At 61.3% G+C, this 27219-nt stretch overlaps 1 protein-coding gene across 2 annotated transcripts; it reads left to right on the top strand.

Annotated features, from left to right (window-relative positions):
• The first annotated feature begins 439 nt into the window (after positions 1-439).
• Positions 440-13786, top strand: LOC111161662 (MOB kinase activator 3A). 2 transcript variants are annotated; one of them, XM_022525431.1, is made up of 5 exons: positions 440-940; positions 1045-1170; positions 8399-8945; positions 10088-10290; positions 13045-13786. In XM_022525431.1, exons 1-5 carry the CDS (start codon positions 935-937, stop codon positions 13204-13206), a joined length of 1044 nt encoding a protein of 347 aa, XP_022381139.1. In that variant the 5' UTR covers positions 440-934; the 3' UTR covers positions 13207-13786. The 2 variants fall into 2 exon arrangements, with proteins under 2 accessions (XP_022381139.1, XP_022381140.1); XM_022525432.1 differs by lacking the exon at positions 440-940 and having other exon boundaries at positions 12797-13112.
• The last annotated feature ends 13433 nt before the right edge of the window (positions 13787-27219 follow it).

The raw sequence follows: 27219 nt of genomic DNA on the forward strand, positions 1-27219 counted from the left end.
GCGCTCCCGGCGCCGCGCAAGCTCCGCCCACGCCCCGGCACCAGCCAATGCGGTCCCGGCCCGTTTCCGGTTGCCAGGCAACAGAGCGCGGCGGCGGGGAGCGCCCCCCTTGTTCTAGACCGCGCCCCCACTTCGGCTCCGCTTCCGGGGAGGCCCAGGCCGGTAGCGGAAGTACATCTGTCTGGGCGGGGTGGCGGCCGGGCGCTGCGCTCTGTGGCTCCGGGGCGGCGGAGGCGACGGGGCGGCGGACGCTGGACGTCGGACAGCCGCGAGCGCCGCCCGGCAGGTTGGACGTGAGCCTGCAGGTGGGTCCCCTGAGGGACGGACGCGGGCGGCGGGGAGGCCGGGTCCCTCGGGAGGGGCGGACGCGGGCGGCGGGGAGGCCGGATGGGGGCGGCGAACGCGGGCGGCGGGACGGGGGGATCCCTCCGGAGGGGAGGATGCCGGAGCGAGAGCGTCCTGACGCTTTGCTCTCCGGCTTTGCACTCGGTTCTGGGACAGGTGCCCCGCGGCTTTCCTCCTGCTCTACCGCAGGACAGTCTGGGCCCTTACTAGCCCCTGTTACAGGCTCAGCCCGGAGTGATAGGAAGGGCCACACCCCCGGCCCACGCTAGGGCAGCGCACTTCGGCCTCCCCTGAAATCCTCCGCCCAGGGTGTCCCCGGGTGTCTGTGGCCACCTGTTGGGTCCGTTCTCAGAAGCCACTGAACCGTCTACTGACCGTGGATGAGAACAGAGCAAGTGGACGTCCTGCCTGCCCCCCCACTCCCCCTGCAGGCACGCACCTCCCGCAACACCCTGCTCCGGGCCATGTGCCCACGTGGCTTCCCGTCTCCCTCACCCCTGCAGAGTCTCAGCAGAGGAGTGGGTGCCGCATACTCTCTGAGTCCCAGACACAGCATGTTTGCCAAAAAGAAAAAAGAAAAAACGATAAGATGACCGTAAGATTTGCTGCACCTGCTAGGTGTAGAAATGTATTCTGGCATTCCTGGGTAAAATATGATGCGTCATTAGTAGTGACTTCACTTTTCCACTTTTTAGCAAGGCTTCCGGACAGTGCGAGATTCTGCCGACAGCTCATGTCACGGTCCTAGCGTTCTCTGTGACGTTCCTTCCGCAAACGCCCATCCGCCTCCTGCTTCCACCAGACTCACTGCTCTCCGCGGCGGGCGTGAGTTCTTGAACGGGGCTAGCGGCTCAAGCTGGTAACCAGGTGCTGGGTGTGCGTGAGTGAGTGAGTGTTGGTTATAATTTTGTTTAAATCGGGCTTATTTTTTAAAGATTACTTATTTATTTATTTATTTGACGCAGAGAGAGAGAGATCACAAGCAGGCAGAGAGGCAGGCAGAGAGAGAGGGGGAAGCAGGCTCCCCGCTGAGCAGAGCGCCCAATGCGGGGCTCGATCCCAGTACCCTGAGACCATGACCTGAGCCGAAGGCAGAGGCTTCACCCACTGAGCCACCCAGGTACCCTAAATCGGGCTTATTTTTAAGAGCAGTTTCAGGTTCCGAGCCAGAGTAGAAGGTGGAGCTCCCCCAGGCTCCCTCTCCCCATAACTGCACAGCCTCCCCCATGACCAGCCTCCCCGCCAGAGCCCGATGTTTGCGACCGGTGGCGGACCACCACCGCGACATGATGAACACAGGCGGGAGGTGACAACGGGCCTCCCTGTCAGCGCCGCACACAGCCCGGCTGCTCTGGCTCCGGGACGCACCACTGAGCTTCCTCCGTTCTCTGCGGGGCTGCGGAGTTCTTGTCTGAACCTCCCTGAAGGCAGGGCACGTCCCCGTCTCCATCCGGGAGGCTGACGGCCCGGAGTCTGTGCACCAGGTGTCCCCAGTAACCCGGGAGGGAGTTCCGGGTGCGCCTCGCTCTCTCAGCAGGAGCAGCGGTGGTTCTTTGCCCTCCTGGGGGAGTTCTCAGAAATGCTAGTTCGGTTCCTGAGCTGTTTGCTAAACCCTTCCGCGGGCTTGTCCGTCTGCACGGGCGCTGCCAAGCCAGGAGCGCTCGGCGCCAAGTCCATGGCGAGCCGGGGCCCAGGAGCGGGTTTGCCTTGTCCAGCGCATGGCGAAATGGAGCTTGAACCCAGACTCCCCGAGCAGCTGGCTCAGACTTTGGGCTTTTCCTCAGGGAAGTTTCAGACGAGCCCCAGCGGGAGAGCCCCGTTCCTGATTTCCTAGAATTTCGAGATTCAGATAGCTTCAGCGGAAAGGGCAGACCCAGCGAGAGAGGCGAGGCAGCCCCCAGGCCACCAGGCCAACCAGCAGGCCTCGGGTTGGCTTTCATGCTCTGCTTTCTCTGCCCCAGGGGACTGGGGCCAAACAGCATTTCAGCATTTGCTTCCGGGTGGGGAAGGCGCAGGGGGAGGGGCAGGGGCCGAGCAGGCCCGTGTGTGCCCGGCGCCCCCTCCTGCCTGGGGCAGCACAGGTGGGAGGCTCAGGACACCTGGGCTCGCATCCAGGCCCCCCTTCTATTTGTGACTGTTCTGACTCTGACACCCTTCCTGCCTCTCCCAGCTTCTGGGTGTTCCAGGCAATCCTAGGTGTCCTAAGGCTTGTAGACCTGTGCCCCCTCTCTGCCGCCCTGGTCCCATGGCCCACTTCTCGTGTGCCTGCGTCCAGATTGCCGTGTTCTTCTAAAGACCCTTGTCATTGGGCTTGGGGCTCCCCTGCCCAGCGTGACCTCATCTTTATATCTGCAAAGACCTTATTTTGAGAAGATCCCATTCACAGGTGCCGGGCATGTTTTGGGGGACAGGACTCAACCCATAACGGACCGATGCAGAGTGACTGTGGCTGGGCACAGGGTTTCTTTTGAGGTGCTGAGAATGTTCTAGAATTGTGACGGTTGCACTCCTCTCTGTACTACAAACCACTGAATCGTATACTTTACAAGTTATTTGCGGCATATGAATTACATCACAGTGGACTATAAAAGGATTGTCGGGCGGACTGAGTACGCAGAACCCCGTGGTAGCACCTGGCCTGCTGTGGTCTCAGCAAACCACTTCCTGCCTTCCTACAAAACAAATTGGGGAACTTCACCCCAGAAGCAAAGACAGGAGGGCCAAATGCGGGTAGAATGCCACGCCCTGTGGGGATGGGGGGAGGGGCTGGAGCCACCGTCCTGGGGGTCCTGCAGGGAGGTCGGCGGCTTCCCGCCCAGGAAGCTCTGCTGGTTTTTAAAACATCAACATTCCGATGGTGGAAGACAGCTCTGGGGTGCGGTCTTCTTGGACAGGACCGATCCCGGGCTTCGAGCATCTTCCAGCCAAACTCTTGGGTGCCCGGCCGGGAGCCAGGGTCAGCATGCTGATCAAGGACACACGGGGCTAACCTTGGCGATTGTGGCCTGTCGGTCTAGGCCCCTGCCCTGCTCCAGTGGTGTCCCTGCAGTGGGGACGTGGCTGCCGCCCAAGCAGGACACAGAGGCACCGGAAGGAAGTGGCAGGGGCCGCTGCTTCTCCCCGGCAGGGTCATGCAAGGCAGCTGCTTGGAGGAACTGTGTTTTGTTTGGTTTTCAGAAGAAAAGAGGGGGAGGAGGGTGTGAGGTGGGGGTGGGGAGTTTTGTCGGCTTACGTTCATCGGTCTAGAGGTTTCTGAGTACTGCCCATGTCTCCTTTGAGGGAAGATCCTGGGCCACTCATGGATCCCTTAGCGTTGAACCCAAGAAGCCTGTCCCACCTTCCCCCGCACTGTCCTCGGAGGTGTCTGGGAAGAGCCGATAACCTGGGCTGCGGGTGGCAATGGGGGGTCACCCCCTGCAGCACTTCTCAAGGCAAAGGCACATTGAGGTGGCCGGCCACCCTTCGGCCACGGGGCGCCTGTGTTTCCCATGGAAAGTCCTTTATTTCGGAGGGGAATTCTTCCCATCAGGGAAGTTCTTTAGAAAATCATTGCTTCCGCTTAAAAAATTCCTCACCCATTCTGAGAGGACGCCGAGAGCAGGCAGGAGCCCTGAGAGCTGCCCGCCCCCCCATCTTCCAGAACCGGCCTGGTGTGCGTCTGGTCCCAGGCCTGGAGGCTTGTGGACAGACCCTGTCGTGCCCCTGAGGCCCCCCGCCATCTCTCACGGCCCGCTGCCATCTGTGCGGGTCACGGGTCCCCAGCAACATGGTCGCAAGCTAAGCTCCCGGAGCCACCCGGAGAGGCCCCAAAGAGGCAACAACGGGGTGCTGGCGGGGTGCCTTTCCCTTGTCCTGGGACTGCTGTCCGGGTGTAGCTGAGCTGCGGGGTGCACGAGAGGCCCGGAAGTCAGGCTAGGCCCAGCAGGAGCCACAGTGGCCCCAGTCCGGCCGGGCGGAGACGCAGCCCCCGACCGGCGTTCTCAAGCAGAAGGGAGTTTGCGGGTTGAAGCGCGGCCGTGAATGAGGAAGCAGGGGGCCCTGCTCTCGGGCGGCGGGAGCGGGTAACTCGCTCCTCCAGTTGGCCTGCAGGGGATCGTTGCCCCTTGACCTGTGCCCGGGGTGGCCTGAGAGTGGCCAGGTGTGCGATCAACCAGCGGGACAGGGAGGCAGGCCACTTGGGCATCAGCAGTCTCGGGTGAGGCCCCGGGGGTCCCCGCCAGCCTGTCCAGTGCACCCACCCACGGTGTAGAGAGGCCTGGGCTACAGGTGGGCGAGTGGGGCTGCGCGCTCTGGGGCGCCACCTCCCTCCATCCAGGTCCTGGGTGCCCGGGGCTGTGCCCGCCTCCCGAGACCAGGAGGGTCTGCTGCCCGGTCCTGGGGCCTGGAAAGCACACACATGGGTTGGGAGCAGAGCTGTGGTAGGGGAACAGCCCCGGTCCCGGGGGTGCCCTGGCCTTGGGGTGAGACCGATGGACGCCTGAATAATGGACAGGTGGTTTGCCATGGAGGCACGTGGCCTGGCGGGACGGATGGTGGCTTCACCCCCACAGCCCAGGGTTTGAGCTCTGGTTCTTCCCTGTCAGGCGTCCTGACTACTGGTTAACCAGGTAGCAGGGAGTCACTGTCCTCTAATGCAGGCTCTCGGCCAGGTGACCCCCCCCAAGGGACACTGGGCAGTGTCTGGGGACACCTGGGGTCCTCATAACTGGGGGTGCTGCTCAGTGCCCGGGATACCCCAATGTTAGCAGGGCCCAGGGTGCTCATCTAATCTGGGCCCATTTTCCCTTTTGTCTGGGTGGCCACCCCATCTCAGACAGTGACCAGGATGTGCCCAGCCGGGAGTCAGCACAGTGGCAGGAAGGGGTGGGGTGGCCAGAGCCAGCGCGGGGAGCAAGGGGAAGCCCTTGGGCTGGGTCGATGGCCCGCTCCCTCCCGCTTCAGAGCGGGGCTGGCCTTGGAGCAGCCGCCAGAGGTCGTTTCCTCGGACGGACGGACCGTCGCCTGCACCTCTGCTCCGTGAACAGCTCCGGAGCGGCTGCGTTGTGGCCACGGGGCTGCTGACCAGTTCTGTCGGGGGCCGGGCCAGGCTCCCCTTGGGCCTCTTTCCCCACCAGGGAGTCAGGGCCGTTAGAGACGGTCCATGGGCCGAGCCCCCGCTCGCCGGCCACACGTGCTTCATGTTTTCAGCTCATCGTGGCCACGCACAGCTGCCACCGCTGGTCACTTTCATGGCCGCCCGACACCCCACACGAGCCCCTTCCCGCCCGTGGAAGGGCCTGGTCTGGATGTGTCACCTGCGTGGACTCACACCCCGTGTGGCCTCCTGTGTCTGGGTCCCTCCCTGTGCATCGTGGGCTCGGGGTCTGTCCCCGGGGCCACACATGGGGACGCTTCGCTCCTGTCCATGCCCGGGGACGCTCCCTTGCGACAGACACAGCTTGATCACGTGATCACCTGTTGATGGACGTTTGGGTTGTTTCCACCCTTTTGATGATTATCCCAGATCGTGCTGCTCAGAACACATGTTTGCACGTGACGTTTCCATGTGGATGTTTGTTGTCCCTTGTCTTGGGCGTGGACCTGGGGGGTAGCTCTAACTGCCGGGCTCTTGCCGCAGCAGCGGCCATGCGTGAGGAGTCCCGTTTCTGCGTGTCCTCACTGACACCGTGATTGTCCTTTGTGGTGACGGCCGTTCTCGTGGGGAGCGGTGGTTCCCTCCCCCTCCCACTGGGGTTTCTCTCATCCCCCTGGCCCCGTCGTCCGTAGCCAGCTCTTCTGTCCCAGATGCTCCCCTCCGGTGTTCCGCACGGTTTATCCTGCCTCGAGCAGACCTTCTGGCGTCCGTGCTGCACAGCTGGGCCCACAGGAAGGTCGGGCTTTGCCGGTCAGTGCAGGGAAGGGGAGCCCCAGAGCCCCTGTGCAACCAGGGCCTGGCCAGCGTCCTCAGCAGTTACCCCAGCCAGCACCCAGGGACGCCGTGCGTGGCCTGGGGCTGCTGTAGAGAGTGACCACAGGTTTCGTGGCCTAAAGCAACATGGATCTATCATCTCACAGTTCTGAAGGTCACGAGTTCAAAATGCGCAGTCAGGGCTGGTTCCCCTGGGGACCCCAGGGAGACCCAGCTCCTGCCCTTTCCTGGCCCCCAGACCCCCTCCATCCTCCCCGCCAGCAGTGCGGGGTCTGCCCGTCACCAGGACCCCCGACCTCTGCCTCCCTCTCGTGACAACCTCGTGGGGATGCCAGGCCCCCCCGGGAACCCAGCGTCACCCCCACCTCGGGGCCATGACAGTCCCCTCTGCCACGGGAGGGGACACATCTGCAGGTCTCGGACCAGGACGGGGACGTCTCTGCGGCCTTTATTCCTCCTACCACATCCTCTCCCCTGACCAGGGCACATCAGGTGCCCCCTGAGCCCGCAGAGTGGGGTCCCGGGTTCACACCAAGGACGAAGTCACGCTGGCCGGGATGGGCAGCTGTGGGGGTGGGTTGCTCCACCTCTGCTGCCGCCTCCCATTCGGCCCCCACACCCCTCGCTAACCCCAGGAGGACCGGCTCTCCAGGCTCCACGTGAGTGCCACAGCCCCTCCGCTTCAGGTGCCTGCGGGTCGTCTCGGCTCCGGCCACCCGGCAGCCACGGGGACACAGGCGTCCCGGCCCCAGCACTGGTTTAGGCCATCAGCACATGTCGCGTGGCGTCTGGCATCCATCGCCGGCTTGGGGAGCCTGGCCTTCAGCTGCCGGGTCTGGGCGAGCAGGTGGAGGAACGCGGGCCCTGCGGGAGGATGCCAGCCCTCGGGGGTCTTCTCGGGGGCTGCGCCTGCAGGAGTCACAGGGAAGCTCTAACTGCATGTTTGCTAATAGCCAGGCGTCCCTGTCGTCAGCCCAACATTGTTGTCCTGGGACACTGTGTCCGCCCACTCGGCCCCGCAGGAGTCTGGGTCCGGGATGCCTGTGCTCCTCCCTTTGGCTCCGCTGTCTGCGGCACTGGTGACAACGAGCCAGGCACTCTGCGGGGGCTGCCCTGGGTCCTGGGGAACTGAGGGGTGTCTCCATAGAAGCAGATCTGATGAGGGAAACAGAGGCCAGAGAGTATGGGGGGGTCCTCCAGAAGCTGGGAAAGGCAGGAGCTCCCAGGAATCCCATTCCAGATGTGGGGCCTCCAGAACTTTCTGGAGTTGGGCTGTTAGGAGCCCTAGGTGTGTGGTAATTTGCTACAGCAACGTGCCGGGTCTGGAGGGACAGGCTGCTTGGCGACCAGCCAGTTCCAAGTCAGAGGAATGAACCCCACGATTTAAGCAGAGAGAAGGCGGGTGGGTGTGGACTGTAACGGGGATGGCGACTTGGGTGCGGTGTGTGTGAGGTGGGGTGGGGCCGCCTGCAGGTCCTTCCACTTCCCTGTTCTCCCTAGACTTCCCCTTCTGCGCCTTCCACCTGGTGAACTCCCGAGACCTCCACCCCGCTGGCTCCACTGGGCGCCTGGCCTTCCCCATCCCAGCCCCCGCTCTCTTAGCCTGGCCCGTGCCCCCGGGAGTGTGCGGGGTGGTGCGGGATAGGGCCGGCCCTGGGCACAGCCTGGTGACTGCTCTCCCAATATGAGTCTGCTCGCCGCCTTCACGTACTCGATCGCATCCCCTCGTGCTCTCTGAAGGGGGGTCCGCGCTGTCCACATGTAACCGAGGAGGACGCCGGTCACAGAGAAGGCTGGAGGAGGGACCAGGGGAGGGGGGCTCTCACGGCAGGGCCTCATCCCTGGGGAACCAGCGGGCATGCGTCACGGTCCCATGTTGGACAGGCCAGACCCAGACAGGCTCGTCCAGGCCTCTGAGATGGGCGCTGCGGTGGAGAGTGTCCCCCCAGAATTCACGTCCGCCATCAGGAATGGGGTCTTTGCACACGTCCTCAGAAAGGAGGACAAAATGCGAAAGGAGGGCATCCAGTGCAGCGAGGGGCTGGAGGCAGTGCAGAAACAGAAATCATGCTTTCCAGCTCTGGAGGCCGGCGCCGGAGCGGCATTTCCAGAGCCAGCTGACGGTCCCCCCACACCGTGTTGCAGGTCTCAGGAAGGCCCGGGGTGCGGCGGATCTCCCGTCCCCTCGGCGGCCGCCCAACACCAGTGTCCCACCTGGGCCCGTCTGCGGAGGCGTCGCCGGGGAGCGTGCCGACCGGGCAGGGGGCCGACATGTCCAACCCCTTCCTGAAGCAAGTGTTCAACAAGGACAAGACCTTCCGTCCCAAGCGCAAGTTCGAGCCGGGCACCCAGCGCTTTGAGCTGCACAAGAAGGCACAAGCGTCGCTGAACGCGGGGCTGGACCTGAAGCTGGCCGTGCAGCTGCCCCCCGGCGAGGAGCTCAGTGACTGGGTCGCTGTGCACGTGGTGGACTTCTTCAACCGCATCAACCTCATCTACGGCACCATCGGCGAGGGGTGCACGGAGCAGTCATGCCCGGTCATGTCCGGCGGCCCCAAGTACGAGTACCGCTGGCAGGACGAGCACCAGTTCCGCAAGCCCACGGCTCTGTCGGCCCCCCGCTACATGGACCTGCTCATGGACTGGGTCGAGGTGCAGATCAACGACGAGGGGCTCTTCCCCACCCACGTCGGTGAGCCGCGGGGCACGGGGGCGGGCCAGGCCCAGTGCTTTCCTCCGTCCGGGGGAATCTGCGTTCACACGTCTGCCCGTTTAAAGTGTGCAGTTCAGTGCTGTTTAGTGCTAGAACATTCCACCACTGCGAGAGCAGCCTGGTCCCTATCAGCTGTCATCCCCACCCCTGCCCCGGCCCTGGCTCCCACCCCCTCCTCACTGTCTGCGTGGATGGGACTCCTCTGGGGCCCTTCTGGGAGTGGGGTCCTGCAGGACGGATCCTTCTGGGTCTGGCCGCTCTCACTGAGCCCCGTGTCCTCAGGTCCATTTACTCAGTTGTCAGTATGTTTGCCGAGTTGTGCAACCGTCACTACTACCTAATTCCAGAACCCTCCCATCACCTGCAAGGAATCCCTTTCCCCAGAGCGGTCACTCCCCATCCGTCCCAGCGCGGGGTCAGGCTGGACCTGTCACACACACTCCCGGAGAGCTTTTTCTTTCCTGCTCGCCCTCAGCTCCGTGCCAGTCTCCCCACTGGAGAGCAGCTGTGTGGGCTCCGCTGTGTGGGGGCCTGGCCTGGGCACCCCATGAGCTCGCTGCCATCTCTGTGTGCACCCCCCACCCACTGTTAGCCAGCAGGGTCCCCGTGGCGAGGATGGGGGCCCGTGTGTTCTCTCCGGTCTGGGCTCCCACCCGCTGGTGCCACTGCAGCTGTCTGTGCTGTGGGACGAAGACCCCGGAATGGGTGGGGGGCAGAAGGAGCACGTGGGGGCGCCCAGCACACAGACTGGGACCCCCAGGAGGGGCACGTCAGCACCATGGAGAAAAGGGAAGTGGAGAAGCACTGAACTCCGTCGTCCGAGTTAGGGCCTGGGGCACGCAGCAGGCAGGTTGTGTCCGTGTGTAGACAGAGCGGAGGTGGAGAGTGAACCCTCAGGGACGGCTGTCAGCGTCCAGCAGCATGTGGACGGGCTCCCGTTTGATTCAGTAAAACCGGCCGAGCCGAAACGCGCGCCTAGGCCTGGGCGAGGAGGGCTCGAAGACGGAGGGCTCCGGCCGTCGCAAGGGGAGGCTGGGGGAGGGTGGCCCCAGGCGGCGCGGCGCGGCGGGGGCGCGGCGGGGCTCCCCGGCAGCCCGGCTGACCCCCAGCCCCGCACGCAGGCACGCCGTTCCCCAAGAACTTCCTGCAGGTGGTGAAGAAGATCCTGTCGCGGCTGTTCCGCGTGTTCGTGCACGTCTACATCCACCACTTCGACCGCATCGCGCAGCTGGGCTCCGAGGCGCACGTCAACACGTGCTACAAGCACTTCTACTACTTCGTGCGGGAGTTCGGCCTCATCGACACCAAGGAGCTGGAGCCGCTGGTGAGCGCGGGGCGGGGCCGCAGCTGGAGGGGCGGGGCCGCAGCTGGAGGGGCGGGGCCGCAACTGGAGGGGCGGGGCTGCAGCTGGAGGGGCGGGGCGTTCGGGCGGGGCTTCCGTCCCAGGGCCCACGGGCAGCCCCAGGGCAGCCAGCGCAAACCGCCCAGGTTGGTTCACGGGGTTTGGGCCCAAGCTGGTGGGTGCGGCCACAGATGGGGGCCGCTTGGATCCCCGACGCCAGGGACCCAGCCGCTGGGATGTGGTTTGGGGTTTTCTTTGGTCCCTGCCCCGCTGGCGGGCAAGCTGGGATGCGGCTGCCCAGGTGCACCCGGTCCCCCCAAGAGGCCCTGAATCCTGGGGGTCCCCCACCCCCCGGGGAGGTCACTCCTATCGCACAGCCCAGAGCCATCGTGGGGGCGGGGGTGCCTGGAGGAGGCCGGTCCGTCCGGCGGCTGCCCCCCTTTCCCTGTGGGAGACGCAGGGGGTCTTCAGAGCGCGGGCAGCAGCGGTCTGGGGGGCTGCTTCGAGGGCCCTCGGTGTCCCCTGGCCGGAGAGCAGGTAGTGACTGATTCCTCATTGAGGTAGACTTCACACACGTGGAAGCTGTCCACCACGTGTGACACACTCCCAAGGTGCTCTGACGTCACCCGCCGGTATCCAGAGCATTCCGTCCCCCCAAGAAGCCCCAGCCCCCCTGGCCAGCACTCCCCAGCCCACAGCTCCCTTGAACCGCCCTCTGGCTGGGGCTTTGCTCACCCAAACCCTGTGGGTCCCAGCCTGGGGATGGGCCCCTCGCCCACTGCTCTCCCACATTGCGGTGGGCTTTTAGCAAGAACTGGGAGGCCAGAGCATGGCAGGACTGCTCTCCAGGTCCCCACCAGCCACCACCACCCCTGCTCACAAGGGTTCCCGGTGAGGCCGGTGGTCAGAGCCCCCAAGGGCCATTCCGGGGGGTGGGGGGATCCCCCCAAGCGCATAAAAGCTAGAATGTTCCAGGGGCTAGCGGGCCCTGGGCTTGCAGGGCAGTGGCTGCGGGACTGAGATCATACTCTAGGGTCCCACGGCTTCCCTTGCATGGCCCCAGGACTCCCATGTGGGCATTTTGTTTTTTCCTCTTCTTTTTTAGTGATTTCTGCATGGATTCAGGTCTTTGAACTGGGTTGGTTTGTTTGTTTTTAAGATTTTATTTATTTATTTGACAGAGAGAGATCACAAGCAGGCAGAGAGGCAGGCAGGGAGAGAGGGGGGAAGCAGGCTCCCCGCTGAGCAGAGAGCCAGATGCGGGGCTCGATCCCAGGACCCTGAGACCATGACCTGAGCCGAAGGCAGAGGCTTTAACACACTGAGCCACCCAGGTGCCCCTCTTTGAACTGAACTGTTTTTGTTCAGCTTTCAACGACTGTTAAACTCCTCCTCACATGACCGTTCCCAGTGCCTCTGTGTCCTTGCGGGCTCTGCCTAACAGGGGGAGGGTTTACTCCGAGCTGACGGAAAGTTCTGGAACTGGATAGAGGAAGGGTCCACGCCATTGTGGATGTGAATGCTGCTGACCTGTTCACCTCACGATGGGTGCCCTTACGTGACAGTCACCTCCACCCATGTCGTGTTTTCAGAGTGCTGACAGCTGGAACCTGCAGTGCCGTCACGTCTGGTGGTGGTTTTTCTCAACTTTGCGTCTTGATCCCCTCATCATCTCTCCCATATCAATGCCGAGAGTTTTCTGTTTTTTAAGATTTTATTTATTTGACAGAGAGTGTGCACACACGTGCACTGGCGGGTGGGGGGGGTGGTCAGGGAAGAGGGAGAAGCAGACCCCCCACTGAGCCCAGTGCGGGACCTGATCCCAGGACCCCAAGATTGGGACCTGAGCTGAAGCCAGACGCTTCACCGGCCACTCAGGCCCCTGTGCTTAGAGTTCTCCAGCGCCGGGCAGAGGGTAATGTGCGTAAGCTCGGACTTCCCAGGCTGTGTGGGAAGGAAGCAGGTGGTGATCTGCCCGGCTGCCCTATGCACCGAGGCTCCCGGGGCCTGTCGTAGAACGTGGCGGAACGCCTTCATACCTAGTCTTTTTGCATTTAGCCTTCATCTGTTGGGACGACCCTCACCGGGTCTAAAGACTGTATCATAGTACTTGTCTTTATTTCCCGGCTGTTTTCCAGAAGTTTCTTTGCAGCGTCCAGTCCCCTATAGAAGGCACAGATCAGTACACTGTGGCCCCGGGACGACTGCCTGGTTTTGGGAATAGAGTTTTATTGGCACACAGGGAGCTAGTCGTTTCCGTGTTGAGGGGGCTGCGGTCCCCCACAGGGAACAGGACATGGCCTCTTGGCCCTTCACGAAGAGCGCGCCACCCCGGCTGACAGCGTGCTGTGATCTGTTGCGTTGACCGTAAGGTTTGCCGTTAAGTGAGGCCCGTGGCCCCCTGGAGACCGGCTCCCCTGCTTCTCCATTTGTGCGTGGTTTCCGCCCCCCTCGTGTCAGTCCCTAACGTCCCGCTTGTTCTTCACAGAAAGAAATGACCGCGCGGATGTGCCACTGAGCCCCTGGGCCCTGCAGTCACTGAGGCAGTGCCAGGGGACCCTCGCTTTTACGGCCACGTCTCCAGACCATGGACTTGAGCTTTGTAGAAAGTGCACCCAGTGAGCGAGCTCGGTCCCGGGGCGGCTGCACTGACCGTGGGGGTGGGGTCCTCCGCCATCTCGGTGGGCAGCCGCCATGGGTCTCCACGTGGCAACCCTGAGCCCATCTCCTTGGCAGGCATTGAACTTGAACTCCGTGGCTCTGCGTGTCGAGCACCGGCGAAAACCCACTGGTGAACCCCTAGCACTTGCCCTCGTGGCCCTGTGTCCGCTTTGCGACTCGCACAACGGGAACCCCACCCCTGCTCCCCAGCCGGACCCCTTCATGGATCGTGAATGATGAGATTTTTCTCCCTGTTAGAGAGACGGCCCCTCTCTCTTACGAATAACGTGGGATGGATCTTCCGTGTCCCGGGCTGGAACCTGTTGAATTTCGCCAAACGTGTAGCTGGGGTGAGCCCTTCTGCAGCGCGTGCCGGCTCTGTGTGGAAACCCTGCGTTTGCGTGGCCCCGCGCAGCCCTGGGACCCGAATCCCTGCTCTGGCTGCTGTGGACATTGGGGGCCCTGTCTGGGCCACGCCGAAGGGACCGCAGGAGCGCCATCCTGTCTGTGCCTCCAACACCCGACCCCGTGCGGCAGCCTCAGTGGCCTTTTCCGTGGCAGCCCTCCCAGCGTGGGCCGCACCGACTCCGAGTACCTCTGGGCGTTGGGGGCGCTCGCAGGAGCAAGGCCGTCCCCCAGCGTCAGCAAGTGCAATTAACGCAGCCTTGGCCCGGGGTCTGGCTCCAGGAGGCCCTTGCCCTGGAATGGAGCTCCCTCTGGACGCTGGACCTTGGCCCACACCGAAACCACTGTGTCCCCCAGGGCTGCGGGCTGTCCCCGCACCAGCCACAGTACACTGTGCCACCTTCATACCTCAGCTGCTGCTTGTCATTTCCGCGTCCCTGGCCTGAGGGCCTGGTGTTGGGCCCTGCCACCGCGTTTGTCCCCAGGGTGCCCTTGTCCCCACGGGCTGAGGGCTCGCACCCGCCGAAGTGCCCCCTGGGGTGCCGGCACCCCCGCTGCAGAGTGGGGAGGTCAGGACTGAGACCCTGGGGTGGGCATCTGCTCCCTCGCCCATTTCCATCGCCCTTAAACACGGTTTTAGCTCTGCCTTTCCGCTGCACGCGAGAGGGAGCTGGGCCTCCGTGAGCCTTGCGCCAAAGAGATCAGGAGAGTAAAGCCGGGGAGCCCTTTCTTCGATGTGGGAAACAGGGTCCGATCGTGCCCTCGTGGGGGTCCGGCCTGGGGCCTCTGGCAAAATGGGCACCGATGGGGCCGGAGCCCTGGGGCTGGGCTGGCTATTCACCCCCAGAGGGCGCCCTGTCGCCACAATCACGTTATTTGGAAAGACCTCAAGACACGGCTTGCCTGCCGAGTGTGCAAAACACCACAGCAATTTCCAGAACCCGCTAAGAATTTGGGAGCTTTATTTGTAATGTCCCCCAAACATGTCCCCTCCTGGGCCCCCCGGGAGCTGGGACGTGTCCCCTCCTGCAGCAGAGGGGAAGTTGTCAGGGCCCCGAGGCGGGGGTGACCCTAGGTGCCTGGGGAGCCCGGCGTCCTCACCAGGTCCTCAGGAGAGGGAGGCAGAGGGCGGGGGTCCCAGAGACCGGCAGACCCCGCGCTGCTAGCGGGGAGAATGGAGTGGGGTCGTGGGCAGGAAAGGGCAGGAGCCGGGTCTCCTTGGGCCCGGGAGGGACCAACCCTGCCCGTGCCTGGGTTTTAGGACTTCTGAGCCCAGAACTCTCTGAGAATTAGTCCATGTGGTTTTAAGACCTAAGTTGGTAGTGACCTGTCACCCGCGGCCTCGGCAGGCTCAGACCCCCGTTAGAAGGAAATGTTTTACCCATAGAATGGCCAGTACCCCTTGCCCTGGGCTACTGGGAATGCCAGAATCAGAGGCCGGCTCCCAGGGGACTCCTCCCTCCGTGCCCAGAGAGCCACCCCAGAACTTGTCCCACCCAGAGAGGTGATGGGGGACAAGTGTTGGTGTCTGGAAATCTGGCCGGACTGGGAGGGGGCAGGAGAGGGAAGTGGCAGCGTTGCTGGCACAAGACGGCTGGCTGAGCGGCCTCCCAGCCAACACACAGGGGACTGTCGTCTCAGCGCCATGAATTTCTGTCCTGCCGGTGGACGGGACCCAGCAGGCTGCCTCTGGTGCCTGGGCCACCCCTGCCCCTTTGTAACTCAGCAGCTGCTTGCTGGGGCGGGCTGAGATCTGGAGCCCCCGCCCTGAAAATTTCCACCGTGGGGCGGCATTATCTCCAGACCCACGCATGGCAGCCACGAGCCGCTGAGGCCAGTGAGAACCGCTCAGCTGCTCAGTCACGTGGGCCCTGGTCAGCGGCGTCCCTAGACCTTGTCGCAGCTCCTGATCGGAAGCAAGGTCAAGGTGGGGATGGTTCGGATCCTCCCCGGTTCATAAAAACGAATGGCTAAGTCTTGGAACGTGGTGCTGGTTCCCGTCTTAACCGCCGGGTGGAGAGGGAACCTGGGGACACACGGCGGGGTGGGGAGGGGCCCGCAGACAAGCCCCCACACGCGTGTCTCCCCACAGGCCTGTCCCATATGGGAGCCCAGCGGGGGACACAGTACTGGCTGTTGGCAGTAATGATTAGGACAGTCACTCCTCCTCTAGTCAAATCTTTGCCAATACCCCCAGTTCTGGATGTAGGTGAACGCCAGCGTCAGTGTCCATGTCAGAGGGCATCCGGCATGAGCCGTTCTGGTGAGCTGCGGCGCACCCTGCAGAAGGGGGCACCGCGTCACGCTTCCGTCCACACGGTGTGTGGATCCGGCTCCTTGCACCCCTCCCAGCGCTGATGGTAGGCCACGTGTGCCTTACGGTCGGACGGGAAAACCTCTTCATTGCGCGTCGCATTTATGTTGCCGGTTTACATCCTTTGTCCGTTTTTCCACTGGGAAGTGGTCCTTGTCTTACTGACTTCTAAAGAACTTTTTACATACTTTTAATATAGTCATTTACAAAAAAAACTTTATATATAATTTATCATATGTTACACAATTTTTCCTGGGCTCTAGTATATCTTTTTTTTTTTGTAAAGATTTTATTTATTTATTGGACAGAGAGAGAGATCACAAGTAGGCAGAGAGGCAGGCAGAGAGAGAGGGAGAAGCAGGCTCCCCGCTGAGCAGAGCCCGATGCGGGGCTCGATCCCAGGACCCTGGGACCATGACCTGAGCCGAAGGCAGAGGCTTAACCCACGGAGCCCCCCAGGCGCCCCAACCCATTTATCTGACACAGAAAGAGAAACAGAGCATGAGCAGGGGAGAGGCCGAAGGAAAGGAAGAGAGAATCTCGAGCACACTGAGCTCTCGGCCCAGCGTGGGGCTTGACCCACGACCCTGAGGTCATGACCCCAGCCGAAACCAAGAGTCGGACACTCCACCAAATGGACCGCCCCAGGTGCCCCAGAAATGTTTATTTTTTAAATAACAAGGAAGCCCTTGACCCAGCACAGTGTGACCCTTCCCCGCAGCTCACAAATGCTGCTGCTTCTGCATTTCCTAGCGATTCGCGATTCGCTCCTCGCGCTCTGGCTCCCCCGCCTCCTGGTTTGACATATAAACTAGAGGAATTACAGCATCTGGCAGTACCGGTTCCTCATGACGCTGGCTTTTTAGTATTTTCTAGATCATTCTACACACATAGTCCAGATGAACTCCAGAATTACATAAAGTTCCCAAAAAACTGCTTCTGTGATTTTGGTAAAAATAGTAAATTTGCCTAACAGTGTGGGTATCCAGGTTCCTTCTGGAAAGTCAGTCAGTCCCTGTGGCCCTCACACCTCTCCATTTACCCCAGCCACAATGTCCCTGCGTCTCATTCCCAGCACGTGGCAGCTCTGCCCACTGCATTTCCCTTTCCTTTGTCTTCCTGTGATTTTTTAAATGGATATAGGTGGGGCGGCCGGCGGCTCAGTCGTTGGGCGGCTGTCTCAGGCTCTGGTCATGGCCCTGGGGTCCTAGGATCGAGCCCCACATCGGGCGTGCTCTGCTCGGCAGGAAGCCTGCTTCTCCCTCTCCCACTCCCCCTGCTTGTGTTCCCTCTCTCGCTATGTTTCTCTATCAAATAAATGAAATCTTTAAAAAATAAATTAAATGGATATATGTGACATGCTGTAAAAATTGCCATCACCATCAAATTCGAGAACATTCCATCACCCTTAAAAAAACCCATCCCCGTTAGCTGTGATTCCCCATCCCACCCCCAGCCCCTGGCAGCCACAAATCCACTTTTTGTCTTTTTTTTTTTTTAAGATTTTATTTATATATTTGACAGAGGGAGAGAGATCACAAGTAGGCAGAGAGGTAGGCACAGAGAGAGGAAAGGAAGCAGGCTCCCCACTGAGCAGAGCCGGATGCGGGACTCAATCCCAGGACCCTAGATCATGACCTGAGCCGAAGGCAGAGGCTTAACCCACTGAGCCACCCAGGCACCCCTGTATTCATTGTTTTTAAGAAATCTTTTAAGGGGCTCCTGGGTGGCTCTGTTGGTTAAACATTGGCCTTTGGCTCAGGTCATGATCCCGGGGTCCTGGGATCGAGTCCCACATCAGGCTCCCTGCTCAACCGGGGTTCTGCTTCCCCCTCTGACCCTCTCCCCTCTCATGCTTGTGCTCACTCACACTCTCCCTCTTTCTCTCTCTGAAATAAATACATAAAATCTTTTCAAAAAAGGAATTTTTTAAAGATTTATTTTTATGTCATTTCCATACTCAGCATGGAACTTGAACTTGCAACCCCAAAATTAAGAGTTACACACTCCACCAACTGAACCAGTCAGGTTCAGTTTTTTTTTTTTTTTAAGTCTTTTTTAGGGCGCCTGGGTGGCTCAGTGGGTTGAAGCCTCTGCCTTCGGCTCAGGTCATGATCCCAGGGTCATGGGATCGAGCCCCGCATCGGGCTCTCTGCTCTTCGGGGAGCCTGCTTTCTCCTCTCTCTCTCTCTGCCTGCCTCTCTGCCTACTTGTGATCTCCGTCTGTCAAATTAAAAAAATAAATAAATAAATAAAAAAGTCTTTTTTAAAAAGATTTTAACTTATTTATTTCAGAGAGAGAGAGAGAGCACAAACGGGCAGGGAAAGAGGGAGAGGGAGACGCAGGCTCCCTGCAGAGCAGGGAGCCCAACTCGGGGCTCGATCCCATGACCTGAGCTGAAGGCAGAGGCTCTACCCACTGAGCCACCCAGGCGCCCCCATATTCATTTTTTAAGGGCAGAATCTATAGATACCATGTCATAGCTGATCATACTGGCAAAATTAAGTTCGATACGGTTCTATATACACACGCGCATACATTTATATATGTGTACGCGCACACGGTGAATCACTAGTGAAACGTAATCCTTTCAGATCAACACAGGGAAAACAGCATCTCGACAAAAGATCGAAAATTCAGAAAACAGCAAGGATGAATGTTTTATGAAACATTTAGAGAGTGCGCATGCGCACGTGCAAGCGAGGGGAGGGGCAGAAGGAGCGGGAGAAGCTCAGGCAGACTCCCCCCCCTCCCGGCGCTGGAGCCAGACACAGGCCTCGAACCCACCACCCAGATCACGACCTGAGCCGAAATCCAGAGTCGGACGCTCAGCTGACGGAGCCGCCCAGGTGCCGGGAGGGTGAGTATTTTTTTTTTTTTTATAATTTTATTTATTTAGGGGTGCCTGGGAGGCTCAGCGCATTGAAGCCTCTGCCTTCGGCTCAGGTCATGATCCCCGCATCGGGCTCTCTGCTCGGCGGGGAGCCTGCTTCCTCCTCTCTCTCTCTACCTGCCTCTCCGCCTACTTGTCTGTCAAATAAATAAATTAAAAAATATATATATTTTAAAAATAAATAAATAAAATAAAAAATAAAACATCGCAAGGAAGAGAAAATACATTAACTGTGCTGTACGTAAAAACTCCGCGTATAAACGGACCCACACAGTTCGAGCCTGTGCCGCTCCAAGGCCAATGGTGTGCTTCTCTGGGTCGGGTTTTCTTTTTTTTTCTTTCTTTTGAAGATTTTATTCATTTATTTGATAGAGCACACAAACAGGAGGGACAGGGAGAGCAGACTCGCTGCTGAGCAGGGAGCCCGATGTGGGGCTCGATTCCAGGACTCTGAGACCCTGACCAGAGCCGAAGGCAGAGGCCCAACCCACCGAGCCACCCAGACGCCCCTGGGTTTTTTGATTCAAATATCCATAGAGGAGGGGAGGATAAATAAATAAAATCTTAAAAAAAAAATCCATAGAGGAAATAACTAAGAAACTGTATGTACTGAAGTACAGTAAATGAATTAGAAAGCTAAGGAAACGTAACAAAATGGTTTGAAAAGCAGGTACGGTTAATTTTCTTGCAGGATACAGAAAGGACTAATATACTGGTATATTGATATATAAAGATAGAAACTATAAAAGCACAATTAACTTATTAACTGACGTCATGTAATTCCTTTATAAGTTAACGTACTAATTCAATATAATTAAAATAATATTTTACATATGTGTAATTTACGAAAGTTTACTCACTGGCAAATTTTTCAACTTCTTACCTGAGAACCGACAGTCTCTTTTGCTAGACGACCGTAAAAGCATTTGTGAACTTTTAAATTTTAAATTTTAAATTTCCACTTTTTAATTTAATCCAAAAAGCCGTAAAACAATACCAAAATCGTACGTGCTGTTGCCTCTGTCACAAGGCTCTGTGACATGCTGGTCCCAACCCATCCATGACCAGCGTCGCAGCTAGACCAGTCCTTACGGTTCCTGTTAGGATTACAAGACGGTCTTCAGCAATAACCGCTGGGAAACTCTTCAAAACGTAATCCTCAGGGGACCTGGGAATTCCACGGCACAGCTGCGGCCACACACCGAGGTAACACACCACAGGGCCTGGGGTTCTGCTTTTAATGGGGTCGAGAGTGGGGACCTAGAGTTTCTCAGACTCACTCCTCATCGGTGAATTTAAAACATAAGAGCAGGAGCGCGGTGGGGGCTCCGTCGTTGAGGGTCTGCCTTCAGCTCAGGTCATGGTCCCGGGGTCCCGGGATCGAGCCCCGCATCGGCGGGGGGCCTGCTTCTCCCTCTGCCCCTCCCCCTGCTCGTGCTCGCTCATTCTCAAATAAATAAATGAAGTCTTCAAAAAGCAAATAAATGAAGTAACCAGAGAACCACTGTCAGGGCGAGCCTGTAGCAGTGAGACCGGAAGCGAATGGCCAGACGTTACACGACTGTCGCGCGGGAACACGCCGCCGGGTCTCAGGGAAGAGCCGTGAGGCCCCGGCCCGGCCGCACGACGGCTGCCAACACGCGTGTCTTCCAGCCGCCGCAGGGGCTCCTCGTTCTCAGTGCGAGACAGCGGCGCCCGGGCGGCGGGACGGGTCGCCGGAGCCCGGCCGCTTCCCACGGCGCACGTGGGCCCCCCGCACGGTCCGAGTCCAGCCCTGCCCGGCCGGTCCCCGCTCAGCTGCCGGCAAGGGGTCTGCGGGGGCTGGGGCGGGAGGCACCTGCTTCCACGCCTCCGAGGCGGGTGGCCGAGGCGGCTCCCGGCGCTCGCAGCACTGCGGGCTGCACTGCGGGCTTCGGCGGCGGCTGGTCCCGCGCAGCGTCGCAAACCACGAACGCGCAGGCTTCCGTGGTTGCTCAACATCATTAATAAGATATGGCTGGCGTGACCCCAAGTCACCCCTCCGACGGGAACTGTCCACTGCCAAAATTGTGCAATCATCTATCTAGTTCCCGAACATTCTCACCATCCTAAAAGCAACCCTGTCCCCGTCAGCTGTCACCTCCTGGCCCCCGGCCCCCGTGAACCCCCTTCCCGTCTGTAGAGGAGCCTGGTCTGGACGTGTCATCCAGGCTCCTGTGTCTGGTTCCCTCCGGGCATTGTGGGCTCGGGGTCCGTTCCCGGAGCAGCGCGTGGGGGCCTCACTCCGGTCCGCGGCCGGGGACGCTCTCACGTGTGGGGGACACGCTATGTGCCTGTGACTGTCCGAGTTTGGGGCTGCCGCCACCTGTGCCGTCCGGAGCCACGGGCAGAGTTTGTGCGGTCTGCCGTTTTGAAGCCACTGTTTACAGTCTGCTGACCTCCGACGCCACTGCCAGTCACCACGCGGTTGGGGGTGCGGGTGCGTTCCTAGATATTTCTGGAGCCATCGGCACTTCTTTCCAAACCAAAGACAGCGGGTGAAAAACAAACCCAGCTGCTCAGCTGCGCCGCCCCAGCTGAGGGCCTCCTGTCCCTGCATGGGCATCCCGCTCCCAGGAAGGCCCCCGGGGCAACAGCTCTTTCTGTCCTGAGCAGACCCTGGGGGAGGTGGGCCCCCCCCTTTGCTGCCGGGCCCCGGGTCTGTCCGAGCTCCCGGCAGACGCTGGGTTGGCCTGAATCTCACACTGGTGACATCTGGCCTATTCTAGCACTTTACAGGGACACGGAGATGGTCAGGTCCCTGTCCCCCCACCCATGGACCCCCAGGGCCGACTTACCACACTGTTGGTTCTCCCCCTCACCAGGCCCCGGGCCCCAATCCCGACCTCCGTGAAGGATGGGTACAGGATGGCTGGGTGCCCCCAGCAAGCCCCTGGTCTGTTGCGGCACCGGAGGTGGCCCCCGGCCCTGGGTCCCTGCACTCTGTGGGCCCCGCTGGCCTTTTTCTCCCCTCGTGGGAGCAGATCCAGCTCAGCTCTGGGATCAGCCAGGACTACCAGCCGGCAGCCCGGCCAAGGCAAGAACAGACATTCTGGTGGGGTCCTGGACCCCACAGCCCACTCTGTGCACCCGGCTGCCCGGGGGGTGTGCTGGTGTGTCCCAGCGGCTGCGGACGGCCGGGGCAGCCTCATCCCTCGGGGTCAGCCTGGGCTGAGGGCCTTGTGGTTTGCTGGGGCTGCACATGTACTGGGGTTCGAAATCCCACTCAGGTCTCCAGCTGCAGGCAGGGCTACTGGCTTCTGGACACTCCAGGAAAGAATCATTTTCCGGGCTTTGCCAGCTCCCAAAGGTCCTGCCCCTACTTCCACTTTCATGACCCTCAGCACGCAGGCTGAACCCCAGGGGACAGCGAGCCCACCCTAGGGGCACCTCCACGGGCCCTTAAGAGTCCTGGGCAGGTGGGGGAGCTCCCCCCGGGCTGGGGACTCTGGGGGAGTGTGGAGACCATGACCAGCGGAGCAGGAGGGCCAGCTGCCCCACAGCACTCCCCAGCCACAGCCGGCCCAGAAGCAGGGACAGCTTCTAGAACAGCTGGACGGAACATCAGGGACATGTCCAGCTGCGCGCCCTGGAGGATCATCTTTTACGGGTCAGCAAGGGGGATGGACAACAATGTTTAGAAATTCTTAACAACTAGGGTGTCTGGGGGGCGTGGCCGGATGGGCGGCTGACTCTGTTTGGGCTCAGATTGTGATCTCAGGGTGGTGAGACAGAGCCCCACATTGGGCTCCAAGGACCGTGCAGAGTCTGCTTGAGATTCTTGCTCTCCCTCAGCCATCGCCCCTCCCCTGCACGCTCTCTCCAGTACAAAAAGAGGTCTTCGATACCTTAATAGTGGTGTGCCTTTCCTTTTAGTAATTTTTAAAAAGATTTTATGTATTTCACAGAGAGAGAGCACGACCAGGGGGAGCAGCAGAGGCAGAGGGAGAAGCAGACTCTGATCAGCAGGGAGCCCGATCCGGGGCTCGACCCCAGGGCCCCAGTACCACAGCCTGAGCTGAAACCCACCGATCCACCCAGGCGCCCCGGTGGGCTTCTTTCCATTTTACTTCATTTTGAACGAGTTGCAGAACTTGAACTGAGGGTTTTCAGGTGCCCCCACCCGTTTTCCCCTCAAGCCAGCGTCCTGGAGGCCAGGGAACAGGACCACCGCAGGACAGCCCAGGGAGCGCAGTCCAAGGAGGCTGGGGTGCGGGATGGAGGGACAGGAAGGAAGGACACTGGGGGAAGCTTCCTCCACAGGCCAAAGCCTGACTTGGCCCAGGGCCCCTGCCCTGCTCATTGTCCCCTCCTCCCCAAATCTCTGGGTCCTGCCGCCCCTCTGACGCTAGTCCTATTCTTTGGGGCAGCCGGGCAGGGGCGCTGGCCTCAGATCCCTCCCGTCCCTGCGGGCCACCGCGGGCTGCACTGCAGGCTCAGATCGCGGGAGGCGGTGAGGGGCTCGGGTTTGCTTCTGCTGCTGCCTGCGCCGGGGGTCGGCCGGCGCCCCTTCTTGCCCCTGGTTTGTGCTTCCGTCGGCGGGGGGCAGTGCGGGTGGAGGGACACGGTGGCCGCGGGCTCCGGCCGTCAGAGCCCGCAGGGACCCTCTGCTTCCCGCTGGGGCCCGAGAGCCCGATGGGCACGGCCCGAGCACTGGGGCCCGAGGCCCAGGGACGAGCTCCCTGACCTGCAGGTGGCGGAGTCCTGGCAAAGGCCATCTCCCGGGCCGGGGTGAGCGCGGCGGGCGCGGGGCCCAGGCCCGGGCGGTCCGGCTCGGTCTGACGGCTCGGTGCACACCGTGGCGCCGCATAAATGCAGGGGTCCCCTGCCGGGAAGCGGCGACCTGCGGATCGCCCCTCGCGCGCCCCTGCCGGGCGCATCCGAGGACACCGCGTCAGGAAGGAGCCCCGGGCTGGTCGTCTGCGCCCCGGGTGCTGACCTCGGGCGCCGAGGGAGGAGCGCGGTAGGTTTACAGGGGGCGCGGCCCTCCTTGCGTGGCCCTGAGGCCAACAATCCCATTGGCTGGACTCTGCGCCTCGCCACGCCCCTCGCGTTCAGTCCTTGCAATCCTATTGGTCCAGCTCCGGGGCCTCGTCTTCCCCAGCCTGGGAGCCCGGCGCCGCGGCAGGTTCGGTGACGCAAACGCGTTGCCTGGCAACCGCTCCCGCCGGGGGGCCTCGGAGCCGGGCGCCGTGACCAGGGCGCAGGCGCGGCGGCCGCGAGTCCCCAGGGTGCGGGGCCGGGACCCCGGCGTCCCTTCTGCCCTCCGCCGGCGCCCTCGTCGCCCGCCAGCCCGGGGCGAGGCCCAGCCGTGCGGACGAGGTGGAGGGGCCGCGGGGCGGCGTGGGAACGGGCTGGGCGCCGCGGGCGTGCGGCTGCCGAGGGCGGGGAGGGCTCGGAGGCGGCAGGTCAGCAGGGGCGTTCGGCCGCGCGAGCGGATCCCGCCCTGGGGGAGGGGCCCCCGGACGCCGGAGCGGGGCCCCAGCCGCGGCCGCGGCCGCCCTTCGTGCCAGCGGCCATGCGCCCTGCAGCCCGGCTGCACCTGCCTCCCCCGGCTTGGCCCACAGTGGCCGGCGGAGCGTCCGTGCCTGGGGGAGCCCCGTGACCGCTGTGGGCATCAGCAGATTCCGGGCGTTCAGATGACGGAAGTCGAGTCTGTGACCCTTGCAGAGGTCGGGAATCCCACACAGCACTCGCTGGCTAAAGCCCTGGCGTGCGGGGCCCCTGGGGGGCTCGGGTCATGGTCTCAGGGCCCTGAGATGGAGCCCCGCATCGGGCTCTTTGCTCGCAGGGACCCTCTTCCCCTCCCCCCTGCCTACTTGTGATCTCTGTCAAATAAATAAATAAAATCTTAAAAAAAAAAAAAGGAAAAAAATAAAACCTTGGCGTGGGCAGGGCTGGGCTCCATCCTCCCCACCAGCAGTGCGGGTCTGCCCATCTCTGGGATGCCCACCCGCTGCCTCCCCCTCCTGAGAACCTCAGGAGGATGCAGGGCCCCCAGGAATCCCGACCTCGGGGTCCTTAATCTCATTTGCAAGTCCCTTCTCTCACTAGATTTCATAATGACAGGCATGAGAACAGGGTGTCAGCTGACCCCAGGGCATGACTGAGCTTTCTGCAGCATGGAGCCCACTCTGGGTGAGGCCCTGGGCTAGGCGACCTGAGCGGTGTGGCCTGCCGGCCTTGGGCTTCCCCCTACCTCTGCCTCCTTTTCCCGGCCTACTCCTTCACCTGTCTTCTTTGTGCTCCCATGGCCGTGTCCCTCCCAGGACCTGCACACATGCCTGAAAGCCCCGGCCCCTCCCCAGAACTGGGGGCTCTTGTACATGATGCCCCAGGTTATTGTTGGGCAGGTCAGCTGGGAGTGGGAGATCTGGCTTTCCAACAGCCACCTGCGTGTCCGCTGCCTTGGAGGACTGGGCAGAGAGAAAACAAGATCGTAGGCCAGGGAGGCCTGGGGGGCTCAGTCGGTTAAGCCTCTGTCTTCGGCTCAGGTCATGATCCCAGCGTCTTGGGATAGAGCCCCGTATCGGACTCCTTGCTCCGCAGGGAGCCTGCTTCTCACTCTGCCTCTGCCTGCCACTCTGCCTGCCTGTGCTCTCTGTCTCTGACAAACAAGTAAGTTAAAAAAAAAAAAAAAAAAAACTTCAAAAAAAAAAAGATCACAGGCCACAGGCCCCATCCTCTGACACTGGGGCAGAGTGGTGGCCCTTGGCCAGCTGCTGGACCGGCCCTGCCTGCCCCCAGCCCCACCCCTGCCCCCACCTTGGGGACTTCCAGTGACCGATCCATGGGAGACAGGACATGCGCACGCCCCATGTCGGCTGAGGCACCCACAGCCAAGCAGGCGGGGCAGCCCAGGACTCCTGGCCACGCCCACCCCTGCTTTCTCTTCTCCCTTCCCTCCCCCACCCTCATGGAGGACAGCCGCCCTGGCTCCATTCCCAGGACTGCTGAGCCACCGGAATGGAGCGGGCTGTGAGTCAGTCAGCAGGAAGGGACACTTACAGCCACTTGCATCAGACGTTCCTGCCGCATGGCCCCACAGCCAGAAGCCCCAGCTCGTGACCCCCCCACTTCTCTGGGGTGCTCCTGGAGCTTGGGGGTTCCTGTCCATGGAGGGCCTGACAGGAGGGAATATGTGGGGAGGGTACAGGCCAGGTGGGGCGCCACTTGTCCCTATGCCCACAGCCACCCTTGCTCCAAATGCCAGTCCTTACCCCAACACCGGGATCCTCCTTAGAAGTCGCACTGCGACCCCGGTCCTCCCACACCAGCTCAGGGCTTTAGGGCAGCCCTGAGTCCCTCTGTGAGTCAGGGGCCTGGCTCTGAGCAAAAGAGGGAGAGGCCCAGCCCTTCCCCCAAAGGCACTGGCTTGTGAGGGTACTGCAGAGGTCCCAGCACTGTCTATGCACCGCCCGCTCGGCCCCCAGCCCCACGCATGGGCCCCCGCTGCTCTCTCCTGTGTGTGCACACACCTCCACTCAGTTCCCACGTGTGCACAGGCTCTGCCCTACACAGATCCAGGCTCCACGCTTCTCCAAACATGCACAGACACACGTGCACGCCCAAATCTGGTCATACTCGCACGCACGTCAAACTGGGGCCTTGTGTTTAGTGTTGGGGGAGAAAGGTCTTTGCCATCACCTCCCATAGGGCTGTCAGGTAAAATACAGGACACCAGGTGCCATTCCAATTTCACGTAAACAATGAATAACTGTTTAGCTGTTTGGGATATACTTACGCCTTCACTGAAAAATATTCCTTGTTTAGCTGAGATTTCAAATGTAACTGGGTGTTCTGTAGTCTCTTGCCTCAATCTGGGAGCTCTTGTCTGCTGGGTCGTGGAGGCCTGAGCTTCCTGGATTCCCCCAGACACTGCCCAGGAGGTCAACACTGCACACCCAAGCCCCCCACACCCCAGGGCTCTGGCTGCTTAGCCAGGGGCCTGCCAGAAGGGACACCACCCATCACAGCCAGCTGGCCTCCTGGCTCAAAGGAGGCAGGGGGAAGCAGGGGCCCTAAGGGGGAGAAGTCAGGACCCGCCTGGTGTCTCCTCTGGGGTTTGGGGGAGTCCTGGGCCCTACCTGCCCTGTGCACTGGCTCTCTCTGTCCTTTGCCTTGGCTGGAATGGCTCCTCCCCTCCCTGTGCCCCACTGATGATCGCCAGGAGCTGGGTAGGTGTGAGGGGCGGGGCCCCGACCTGGTCTTCCGGCCTCACTTGCCTGGCAGACCACCTCCCACCCCCCAGGGCAGGTCAGAGGAACCTGGGGTCCAAGGAGAGGTGGGCAGGATAGCTGGCAGATACCCCGAGCCCCCTTTCCCTCCCTGGCCCTTGGGCACCCAGCACTTCTGGGAGCTTGGCCTAGGAACAGGGCCTTCCTAGAGGAGGAAGACTGGCTCGCTGGGTCTGCGGCTGGCCCGCAGCAGGACAGGGCTCTGGTCTGTGAGCCCGCAGGCTGGGCCAGAGGTCCCTCCACTTCCCCATTCCCACTGGCAGCCCCCATCGCCCCCAGAGCAGGCCAGGCTGGGGTGGGCCTGGCTGCCTCTCCTTGCTCAGCCTAAGTCAGGCACTCACAGGCCCCTGTCCCAGGGTCAGACCCGGGGCTCAGACCTGGG

The sequence above is a fragment of the Enhydra lutris genome, unplaced genomic scaffold (assembly GCF_002288905.1).
Source record: "Enhydra lutris kenyoni isolate GAN:26980312 unplaced genomic scaffold, ASM228890v2 scaffoldscaffold86, whole genome shotgun sequence".
NCBI classification, from domain to species: Eukaryota; Metazoa; Chordata; class Mammalia; order Carnivora; family Mustelidae; genus Enhydra; species Enhydra lutris.

Coding starts and splice junctions, on each gene's coding strand:
- LOC111161662 (XM_022525431.1), top strand. Junction 8,946..10,087: donor GCTCTTCCCCACCCACGTCG/GTGAGCCGCGGG, acceptor CCCCGCACGCAG/GCACGCCGTTCCCCAAGAAC. Junction 10,291..13,044: donor CCAAGGAGCTGGAGCCGCTG/GTGAGCGCGGGG, acceptor TCTCCTTGGCAG/GCATTGAACTTGAACTCCGT.